We start from the raw sequence: 12,597 nt of genomic DNA on the forward strand, positions 1-12,597 counted from the left end.
ATGTCGTGGCACTATCGTAGACTTCGTCATAACACCTACTATTTAATAAGATGACGATTGTAGAAGCTTCTTTATGAAATTAAATTAGTGTTCCAAATATAAACAGTTTATATTACCCAATACCAGCTGGTATATTCCTGTTAAATGCAATATTAGGGTAAAGTTTTCTAAGAGTTTGTGACTAATAAGGCAATCAATATAATTTAAAAAATAAGTTAAAAATTACTGTCATTATTATTAATTTATCGCGACTCACTAGGTCACTTCATGATAGGGTTGACAGCAAGAGTACGAAGTAAAACATGAAATTAAAATAGAAATTAAACAACACTCATTTAATACCAATATATTTATAAAACCAATTAATAAATTTTTTAAATGCACCATATTAGAATAACTTACATATAGTACGTCAGGTACTACAACAATCTAGAATCTTGAGGATTCTAATAAATTACAAAATACAATTCAAATAAACTATAAAAGCTATTAACGACATTAATAAATTAAGTTTCTCACGACATTAAAAGGGAACGAATCCATTACTATTCTAGAAGTTTACTTAACTTTCTTCATTATTATATCTATCTGTTCGTCTATGCGTGGACTCCTACCCCTGAAACAGATTTATATTTTATTACACAATGTGATACCAGTTGAAGTTGAGCCGTGTTCGCCTAGTGGCTTCACCGCGCGACTCTCATCCCTGAGGTTGTAGGTTCGATCCCCGGCTGTGAACCAATGTTCTTTCTTTCTATGTGCGCATTAAACATTCGCTCGAACAGTGAAGTAAAACATCGAGAGGAAACCGGCTAGCTTTAGACCCGAAAAGTCGACGCCGTGTGTCAGGCACAGGACTCAGGAGCTGATCACTTACTTGCGTATTAGATTGACAAATTATCAAGAAACAGATACAGAAATCTGAGGCCCAGACCTAAAAAGGTTATAGCGCCACTGTTTTTTATATCAATAGAATAGATAAATAAGAGAGGACTTTGTCTAAATGTGTATAACCGGTACTGCCACATCCAGTGATGTTTCACTCGCGTTAATTCGGTTGCACCGTTAAGAATATCCGCAATAAATGGACTTTTCCTTTCGAATTCCTGAGACGTTATGATCTCGACCAAGCGCATTTTACAAATCTGAGAGAAGGAATTATTCTTCCCGTCTTTGCAACATTATGTATTGATACAGAACTACTATCTGATCATAGTGTGATGTCACTAGTTAATAATTTTAGTAAAATATTTTTTATCAATTTCAAGTATTTTTCGAGACAAATCGCTCTTCTTTATTAGAAGATACAATCTATTAAGTACGAATTATTTATACTCTTCGATACTTATTTATCGATTCCCTGTTATAATCGCACTATGGCGAATAAACCGTAATAATTAAAAACGAGACTAACATATTATATCAGCAAATTTTACATATTACGAAATAAAATATTTTTAATATACTAATTTATTAATAAGCTGATACGAGCGTTTCTGTTTGTGGTTTTATACAGACTATTTTTGAACAGATTTACAGATGGTTCACTGTCTGGAAGACATATTTCATTGTAATATTTTTTTTCTAAATCTGTGGTCACAATTAATGTCCCGTAGACATGTGACAGTGTGTGATATTTCAAATTTAGTACAAACCTGTAGCCACTAGGATCTGGTCCAACAATAGCAATAAGTTGTGGCACTTCAGACGAATGTTGGGCCAGTCGGGCTAAGGCTGTGAGAGTCCTCCACAAATGTTCCTCAGCCGGTTCGTACTGCGTTAGCTGTAGGGCCGCCATCGCCAATTCTACGCATACCTCGTCGAATACCTGTGGACAAACGGATTCGCAGGAGATATCTTTGTTTAAAGGTAGGCCTAATCTATGGTATCAGAGAAGGTAATGAAGTAGTAACTTATGAATTCGATATAGCATAACCTCGTGGCTTGATACAGCAACCAGGCTTGTACCGTTTAAAGGAAATAATTATTTGGCAGAACAGTGTTCGCATAGTGGCTCCAGCAAGCGACTCTTAAGGCCGGGTTATACTACAGCCACGCCGCGTGTCGCAACGCTGCTTGACGCACGGGCTGGTGTTTATACTACAGTGTCGTGTCGCCGCGCGTGCTGATTCATTTTTGTGTCAGTTCAGTGGTGACCGCGTAAACGTCCGCATCTATTTACAATGTTCTCTTCCGACTCAGATACGGATCTTGAAGAAGATATTGCCTGCCTATTTATGTTAAGCCAACTCAAGAAGAAAAAAAATTGTTGGCATATTTCTTCCCACGCTGCTGTTCTTATCAAATGGTCTTTATAATCTTTATTTTTAGGATCATATAAAAATTTATACTCTCTCACTAGCTCAATAAGTTCGTCAGCGGACATCTTGCGCGCGCTCTAAAATGTGGTAGATGTCTGCTTGCTTGCTCGTCAACACGCCGGAATGCGCAAATGCGTGGCGATTACACTAGCGCAGAGCGAGCCAACGGGACACTTCCCCCACTACCGAGCCCACGCCGATCGAAATCGAGCGATCTGCGTGGCGTCAGCTCACTCAGCGACACGCGGGGCTGGGTTAATGTAACCACGTTCATATTAAATGTATGTAACCGATCGCAATCCCACGCGTTGCGACACGCGGCGTGGCTGTAGTATAACCCGGCCTTTAGCCTTCAGATCATAGGTTCAAACTCCAGCTGCCGCCCGCCCAGAGCATTGGAGTTAACTGGACACCAATGGACTATCTGTCTTTGTCGCATTTAACTCTCGCTCGTCCGGTGAAGGTAAACATCAAGAGGAAACCGGCATGCCTTAGAGTCAAAAAGTCGACGGCGTAGGAACAGAAGGCTGATCAGCTATTTGCTTATTAAAAAAACAAATGATTAAGAAACACTTGCACAAATCTGGCTTCGCAAAGGTCCCGAACTAGGAACTCGTGTGAGTAACAATTTATAACAATTCACTTATGGAATGTGGAAAAATATCTTTATCAACTAAAATTGGAACATTTTCGGTAGCAATGCCTATTTAATTAACTAAGTAAATAATGTCAGAGCGTCCTCAAATTTCGTAAATACTTTATAACTAATCTTATAAGCGCGTTAAACAATTAAATATAATTAGGATCGTAAAACGGTTTTGAAGTTAAAAAATTGATTTTGTACTGTTTAATTATGGACATACAATATATTTTCATTATACAATTCAACACTGTATGAAAATCCGAATTTCAAGAAATACTTTTAAATATTCTACACATAAATTAAAAATCGATTTTTTTTTTCCAAATTGTTTCGCAATATAATAATTCGATGATAGAATGGATCTCACACTAGGGGACGGTAGCGCTATATATAGCAACACAAAAATAATATAAACTATTAGGTATTTATCGTCACTAACATTTCCCAATAGTATACTTGACGATTTGTTTATGTGGCGAATTATTTCATGAAATATGCTAAGGCACTTATTGATTTACACTGATTTGTAAAGAATATTTAAAATATGGTAATAAATCTAAAGGCCGAGTGCAACGAAAGAAACCTTATCGCTTATAAACTCTTCCAGACAATCCGTGATAAAAAAATACCTAAGAGTAACATGAAAAATAAGAAACAAAGTAAACGCAATAATAATATAGAAACATTATAAATTTCGATAGTAATGTAGCATAACATATATATATAACTAATAAAATTATAAGCAAAAAACCTGTGAAGGACGTAAAAATACTAGCTAATGTTTGTTTCTTTATATGTCAATGCGAAAAGCCTATAAAATATGCTACTATTTTTACCCCAGACCTCCAATGATCGATAACCAGACTTTGAATTTCAAAATTAATTTTCTATTATTAAACCTCTATGTCACAATATTTCTTACTCGTGCTAAGATATAAATGATAAACTAATGTGTTGTTAGACAAATAAAAACATAATTTATAATTACCCACTTTGATAACGTTTGATACAATTGTTTCACGGCCATGGGATTTTTCAAGGTTTCTTAATATTTTAGTAGCAGTTTATTTTCTGTATTTTACTACAAAACCTTTGTTTGTGACAGTAATTATTTAAATAAGGAGCATTTTTTTTATTTAACCTTGAGAAACGAACGAAATTACTACTGTTAGCGGACTAACGCCATCTTGTAGCAGAAATCTATATAATTCGTGGCAACACCGGCGTTGACTCACTTTTTTTGCGAGACTTCGTGCGGAACGGACTTGTAACTAACCTAACCTGAGTAGATTTTAAAAGTCTAAAGTACCTACACGTTCTAATCTTTTGTGTTACCTAATACTACATTATTTACATAACGAGCGCGCTTTTCAGCAACGTGGTAATATTTTACGTCTTATGTTTTGGCTTTCATTTGTCAACATTAAGTTAGACTGATACACTCGTCATAGAATCTAAGTTCAAGAATAAGCACATACAATGCTTTTAAAGGAAAAAATAAATGAAAAGTATTGAAAATATTACCGTAACGAGAGTTAACCACCTAAAGCCTTAAATATGGTAAGGACACCGTAAAAAGTCTCAAAGTTCGTTCGACCTGTTAAAAAAAAACCTACAAGGAAGAAATTACAGTCTAGAGCCAAGATCGATAAAGGATATTTTATTTTATTCTTTTATTAGTTAAAATCAGTACAAACTTACTATCACTGCTGTAGTAAGGTCTCTAAAGATACCGGCAAACATCTTTAACATTAAACAAGGGAGTGGGGGAAAGTTTGCGCAGCGCGGGACACAAACGTCAACTGATTTACCAATCACGCGATCGACACGTCACTTTCCCGCCGTCGCGCAGTCAAGGACATTTGTTCAAGATGTATGCCGGTAGCTGTACTAGAAATTATTGTAGCGACACCTACAATCTGCGCATACAAATCACTATGATAACGTCGTACCCTGAGCAGCGCTAACAAACTTATTCCGACCGCTAAGGATATTTAAACCTTCTCGATCTTAGCTACTGGGGCCCACAAGCCGGCCCGTCAGTGATTAGTCTGGTCAAATAAGTCCTATAGATTGGATGAAGAGTACACCATCCGTTCCGTTCATACCTCTGCTGTAGGTATTTTTATTCCGATGCAAAATGTTATAGTTTGACGTGTCTGTTATGTATCGTAAATCAACTAATTAGAAAGCTAACGTAGATATAGTTCTTAAGTATATTTTTATGAAGATAAGACTGTTCAGACGTTTCAAGGTAATCCGGTTTTTATGTTAGCTGCGACAAGTCTAACACAATGGTTAAATATTTTTACGCGTGTCTTGCGCACCCTGAATATTATTGTGCATGTGAAACGGTTATATTTAGTTGCACACTGGCTGAATTCACAAGAATTGCATTATTTATAATTAGTTAAAAAAGGGTTTAGGTTTTATGTTTTCTTGTTTTGTTTAAATATTAGTAAAGTTTTCTATTGTATTTGTTACTGTAAAAAATAAATACATTTTCAAACATATGTTTTCTCCTAAAATTTGTAACACCCATTAATGCTGGTACCATTGCTACTCTGATGATTTTTGATTTATTTATGACTGTGACCTTATCACAAACCGAATCTTAATCAAAGAGGTTCTGCGTTAACTTGACAAGAAGACAGTTAGTGCATTTTCGGCAGTACTTATTAGATATTGGCTACATAAGCAATTTAGTTAAGATTTTATAAATCATGCAATGAAAACTTGCTAATGTTTTCTTAAATCAGACGATAATTTTATTATTCGGACCTAAAAATATTTTGGACAATTTTAGTTATATGTATTAGTGTTAATTCCATCAATAGACTTCACAACATGAAACACGGGCCCCTTTAACGGCTAATCTCAATAACTAGAACTTCTTAAATCTGTTATAATTACCCTGGTTCATATATATACAATTATACATTATATATAAAATGAGACAAAGTTAAAGTTAGCAAATATTACTTCTGGAAAAACATGCCATGTAATTACAATATTATCTAGATTACGATTTCTTTATCGTCTCTGACCTTTCAAAGCATCGCGACAGTTAAATAACTTTTTTTTAATCGTACGGACGATCGAGCGCAATATGATTATCAAGAGATTTATAATTTCTCTCATTGCGACTATTATGAGTTTGACAAAGAATTAGACGACATCAAATACACTGTACATCAAATCTTTATATATATAATTCTTCTGTGAGTGTGTATGTCACTGAACTTCTCTCAAACGACTGGACCGATTTTGATGAATTTTTTTGTGTGTGTTCAAGGGGATCTGGGAATGGTTTAGATTCACAAATCAGCCCGCCAGATGGCGCTGCAGTCGGTACTTTCATACTTTGCTTTACTAATTGCTTGAAATATCATGCAGGACAACGACTGTCGGGTCCACTAGTATTTGTATAAAATTTTATTGCTAGAAGCCCACATAATTAAAATTCTATGAATATTTGTTGCAGATATTTTACGGTCTTATAGTATTAAGACACAAATTATTAACTGTATACTTATGTATTACCTGATATAGATACCAGGAGTGTTAGATATTATTGATAAAAACTCAATCAACCTTACAAAACGGGGACTAAATATAGTAATGTTTATGTTAACAGGTGAACATTATCATAGATAAAGATTATGTTGCCGTAGGTAAAAAATAACTTTAATCCACGTTTTTTAAGTCTAAAGGCCTTGTATCATAGCAGAAGCACGACATAAAGACGCAATTTAATAGTCGTTTGTGACTTTTATAACCCAAAGGACATAGTACATTTATAGAGATCAGCCGTTAGAATACCTTAAACTTGGCAGAGGAAGGTAGTTGCTTGCGAATGTTGCCGCCCAAACCCAGCCGCTGCAACATATTTAGCTCTGCAGCTTCTGTTTATGACTTATTCTACGTAATATTTAAAAAAAAAATTATAGGCAGGTAGTGGACAGTATGTGCATGACGCGCCTCACGCCTGATAGTGTCTATAACATTACGCTTGCTTTGTTTTACACGACTATAAGCAAGTAATAAATTATCGGATCAAAAATCTATACCAATAAAGCTCCTTTATTTTGTTGAACGCGCTTATATCAAAAACTACTACGAATTGACAAAATTATTTTGAAGTGAAACTACTAACGCGACTTGCAACAAAGTTGCGTTAAACGTTTAACGCTCCTGGGGAGGGGGAATAGAAAGAGACAGAGAGTGAATGCTTCCTATTTTCATTTCCACATTACGAAGTTTCACTTCTTCCGCGCGGAGAGACACCACGCACTATTTTTACAGTTCATTTATCAAGGAACGTTATATAGCAGGAATATTATTAGGAACATCAATCATAAATGTTGCAATTCAGAAATGAAAAATAAATTGAGGTTACGTATTTTACTAATACTAAGACCACAAATCTTAACTTTACTAATTTAGTTCATGTTACCGCGAGTAACCCTTGTGTAAAAGACGGATAAAAATTCTGATTGCGATGGCCACATTTTCAAAGAAGTGTAGCACTTTAAGGGAGCGTTCAAGTATTACGTGACGCAATTTTTGGAGATTATTTAATAATACTCGCCGTAACGTTTTTCAGTACCCAAGTATAGTAAAACGTTTCGTGACCACCTAGTGACTCTTCAGTTACTATTATGTGGTGTAAGTAAAAAAAAATATTAACAATAACGCGTAATTTAATCCCCGCCCCGCATCGTAACGTTTTACAAAAGCAAAAAGTACGTTACGTAATACTTGAACGCTCCCTAAGACAAACCATGTATTATTTTTACGTTCAACTTTATTCGCGGTGTTAAATAAAAATTGTACTTTACAATATTGGCAAATGACATAAAACTTTCTGACTATAACCAACTTCATATTGACATTGATTAATGGGATACTTGAACTTGAAGGATGTTGTTAATTTGTTGAAACACTTTTTATAACCTATCAGTCTTTTTACGTCATTTTTAAAACATTTTTCTCGAGGTTTAAAATCTCTATAGCTTAATTCTGACTGGCATACAACCAATCAAGAGATTGGTCGAAAAATTAGTTTATTCTTATAAAAAAAAAATTCAATGTTATAACTTGTATTTAATATACTTGTTTAAGTCTCGTACATCTCACAATCAGCACAAATATTAATATAACATCACAATATACAAACTTTGCAATTTATATGTTAATGAAAATATTACCTATTCCATAAAGTCTTAAAGTATATTTTCAATGACGTGTGGTAGTATTTGAAAATATGATAAACAAGGCCCTAAGTTAATATTGAACAAGAGAATTATGGATTTCCTTTAACGAATTCAGGAAGTATTCTCATTTCATATAAACTTATAATATAATCTCAATCGTCCTAGACTAACATGAATATATTTAAAAAATCATAGGTTCAACAGTTAATGCCATTAATAATTATGCCCGCCTTCCACTGCGAGCGGAACCGACCCATTACGGACTCCGCTATACTCGTAACGATGATTTTCATACATTTTCATTTCCTTTCCATATGTGACTCTTTCAACTCGCTCTCTCCGTTGCGCTCGTCTCCGCTTTGGTGGAAGCACATGTATGAAAATCATCGTTACGAGTACAGCGGAGTCCGTAAGGGGTCCGTTCCGCTCGCAGTGGAAGGTGGGCATTATAAATGTCTCAATGAAATAATTAGTATTAATTGTTATTTGTTTAATGATAAATTTCAGATTTTTTTTTAAATTTCGGGTTTTTTGTTTACATTTTCATTCATATATTATATTGTTTATCTATGTAATCTGTTTTGGCTTTGTAAATTGTCGAAGTGTATGTTAGCTGTAAGATTACTAATAAATACATTAAATAATAATAATTAGTATAATAGATAGACCAAAGTTAAACTATAAAATATGAAAGGATAACTTTAGAAGCTGAGTTCAAAAGCCCAGACTTTAACTAAGAAAGTGTGAAATAGAAGAAGTTCATTAACATACATAAAAATATATCCAATATGTAAAAGGGAAATACAGACCACGGTCTTTACCTCCTTGCTGGCGACGTTGTATAACAGCGCTGTTCCGAACTCGCGTAGATCCGTCTGATCACTCAGCATACATTGCACACACACCTAAATAAATAACTATTATTAATACTGCTAAACAGCATTTCTGTAGTCCTATTGTACAACTATCATACTCTAATGTGCCGGACGTCCGATATGACGGTAGTAACCTCAGAATAGGAGCAGCCGTGCGATTCTGTAACTCACTTTTCGAACTCTCACAGCGGTTTTCGCAGCATCGGTCGCGCTCAAATCAGTCATTTTATGATTTGGCATTCTGATAGGGAGCTTGTAGTTTATGGTTTAACATAATGCCAAATCGTAAAATGACTGCTTAACGAGTGATTTGAGCGCGACCGCCGCTGTGTGAGTTCGAAAAGTGAGTTACAGAATCGCAAGGCAGGTCTGATGGCTTTACATGCTCATTTGGAGCATGGGGGAGTTCATACACCGCCAACTACAAAATTTAGCGCTTTCATTTAAAAAGATTGGAAAAATCTAAATGCATTAGGTATTTTAAGTTTCCATTTGGGAATTGGACCAATCGATGCTATTCTTTACCCCAGTAGTTTAGTTTAGTACTTATCTGCGATGAAAGCAGAATCATGTATAAATATTTTTTACAGTAGCCATAGTTTCTTGCCGGCCATGGGTGGATTTCTTTTTATTGTAGAATAAAAATGTTATTCGAAAAAAATTATAAAGCTTCTCTAAACTGATTAGGTCAAACTCTCCGTGATATCCAAGTCCTCCTGTATACACGACCAACTGAACTCTGCTAGTCCGCTATACGTGCTGCAGACAGGTTAAAACACCCCCAACTCTCCGATTTCTTACATATAATTAATAAAGTTAGCGATGCCTATATTACCTTGGTAGTGACCCGTATATTTGACAGTGCTACACCCTTGTACTCCCACTCACTTATATAAAGTAGCCACTCTGACGATGACGTGTTTTCAAACAAGTTGCACATCTGAAAATAATGTTACATTATGTTTTAGGGAGCGTTCAAGTATTACGTAACGGATTTTTTTTCCTTTTGTAAAACGTTACGATGCGGGGCGGGAATTGAATTACGCGTTATTGTTAATATTATTTTCTACTTACACCACATAATAGTAACTAAAGAGTCACTAGGTGGTCACGAAACGTTTTACTAGACTTGGATACAGTACTGTACTTGGGTACTGAAAAACGTTACGGCGAGTTCACGGGGGATGGGGTCAATAATCTCCAAAAATTGCTTTACGTAATACTTGAACGCTCCCTTTAACAATCTGCTGTTGTGAAAAACAAAAGACGTTCGTTTGATTGTGATTGATCAACGAACACGAACAAACGTTGCGTCATTAGTCCTCTATTAACTATACTACTAACTAACTACATTTAATTATACGATGGTGTCAAGACCTAAATTTACATATCGTTTTGTTACGGAATGGAACCCCAATAAGTAATGTCGCTGCTTAAAAAATCCTACAATAATATTGGATTCAAAACAATTGTTATAGTCATGTTAAACCGTATATCTTTCGTTCATTGTTATAATGATACTAGCTGACCCGGCAAACGTCGTTTTGCGATGTATATTATTTCTAGAAAGCTTTTTTTAGTTTAATAAAAATAAACTATCTAAAATAATAAAAATAGGGGTTTTTAGAGGAGTGAAAATAAGGGGTTGTGTGTATTTTTGTATGTTGTATCATAAAAAAATAAAATTTGAAAGTTTGAAAGATAGATAGTAGCTGATTCTCAGACTTACTGAATATGCATAAAAATTGTCATAAGAGTCGGTCGAGCCGTTTCGGAGGAGTATGGGAACGAACATTGTGACCCGATAATTTTATACATATTAGATAATTAACGTTTCTATATCTTAAGTCAGAATTTCAATGTCTTGAAAACCGCACATTAGAACGAACCAAATTGGAACAATCATGCTTTTTTGACAAAGTTTTCTTTCAACTAAAACCGAATATTAAGGCCGATTTACATTATCTTAGTGTTTAGGAGAGTGCTTTAGGATAGTACTTTAGTTGAAACATGTAAACGCTACTTGCTTTAGTAAACGCTACGCTAAAGAACTTGCCTTTCAAGTTGTACTAAAGCACTCTCCTAAACACTAAGATAATGATAGACGACTCATTGGTCTAGTGGTTAGTACCCCTGACTACGAATCCATGGGTCCCGGGTTCGATCCCCGGCTGAGACGAACATCGATGTGATGAGCATTTGGTGTTGTGCTTAGGTCTTGGGTGTTTAAATATGTATTTATATGTCTATCTATCTATGATATGTATGTATATCCGTTGCCTAGTACCCATAACACAAGCTTCACCAGCTTAGCATGGGACTAGGTCAATTGGTGTAAATTGTCTTTAAAATAAAAAAAATGTAAATCGGCCTTTACATAAAATACGATATACGAGGACTAGGACGGCATAGAGCTGTAGTCGTCGACCGCTAATGAGTGCAACAGTATGCGACCACCGCGAGAACTAATTTACCATGATGGATCGCCTTTGACTCTCATTGATAACTCAATCAATACTTTTTAATAACTCTAGGAAATATTTCATCAACTCTGTTAAAATGTCAGCAATTTGTTTTAGTAAAAAACTACACATTTTTTAAATAGAATGTTCATCCTTACTCCTAACAGTTAGTCTTCAAATATTACTTAGAATTATATGTTTATAATGAATCGGATGTTTAAGGATTGCTGTGTAATAATTATTAGTATTTATATCGTCTTCTAATATGCATCCTTAATATTGTATTATCTACTTGATTACCGTTCTGCTATCATGGTTGTATATAATTATAATTTATCTGCGAATCTAGGTTTCTAAAAGAAAGAACGGAAAGAACTAGTTAGGATACATCAAATACTCCAGCTTTATATACATCTTCTTTTGCCCGTGCGCATGTGTTACAACCTCTTTTACAATTTATTCCCTACTCCGACCCGACCATCCAACTTCGGGCAGTTGTTTGAGTCAATTCGTAACAATTCATAAACAACCGAACGAGTCAAATGAGTAACTATTGCACATGCGCACTTGTAGCAAGATTCTTGAGAATATGTTTCATAAAAAATGTTTAGAATTAAATTAAATAAATATTAAAAGCTAACACAAGAGAGCCGAGCATAGTGTTAACGGCAAGTATATAATCAAGGCGCTACTTACAAAAAGTCCTAAAGCACGTTGTTCGTCTATTGGCAACATGTCAATTGAGTGCGCATATCCCAATAAGGCGTGTTGTCGTCTATCTTGGTGTAGTAAAAGTGATACGTCATCTTTTAAAGCACTCGCTGCTAGACATCTCAAGACACCACAACGGGAACTAGTCTTTATTGACGGGTCGGTTAGGATACGGCCTAGAACAAGAATTTGATTAGGTATTATCTGTGCCCTGCGGTTTCACTCAAATGGACTATATAGCACATTTTTTTTTGACGTGACAACGTCTTATAATTCGATGGAGCCGGCTGCACGCACGAAAAAACATGACTCATGCGGCGTTACCTCGCTCTGAGGCGTTCCATTTAAAATTGACATAATTGTATTTAT

The 12,597-nt window shown here is 35.2% G+C and overlaps 1 protein-coding gene across 4 annotated transcripts in view; it reads right to left on the reverse strand.

The window, feature by feature from the left end:
- Window positions 1-331: 331 nt before the first annotated feature.
- LOC125049779 overlaps window positions 332-12,597 on the reverse strand; it is a 28,069-nt gene continuing 15,803 nt past the window's right edge. For 2 of the 4 annotated variants that reach the window (XM_047649227.1, XM_047649228.1), the window contains exons 10-15: window positions 12,214-12,404; window positions 9,891-9,995; window positions 9,002-9,085; window positions 6,787-6,843; window positions 1,656-1,828; window positions 332-616 (exon numbers count right to left, since the gene is read on the reverse strand). In XM_047649227.1, coding sequence (XP_047505183.1) covers window positions 559-616; window positions 1,656-1,828; window positions 6,787-6,843; window positions 9,002-9,085; window positions 9,891-9,995; window positions 12,214-12,404 — 668 coding nt within the window. In that variant the 3' untranslated portion in view covers window positions 332-558. Of the gene's footprint in view, window positions 617-1,655; window positions 1,829-6,786; window positions 6,844-8,989; window positions 9,086-9,890; window positions 9,996-12,213; window positions 12,405-12,597 lie in introns of all 4 variants that reach the window. The other 2 variants (XM_047649230.1, XM_047649229.1) reach the window with 2 other exon arrangements.

This window comes from Pieris napi, chromosome 5, assembly GCF_905475465.1.
Source record: "Pieris napi chromosome 5, ilPieNapi1.2, whole genome shotgun sequence".
NCBI classification, from domain to species: Eukaryota; Metazoa; Arthropoda; class Insecta; order Lepidoptera; family Pieridae; genus Pieris; species Pieris napi.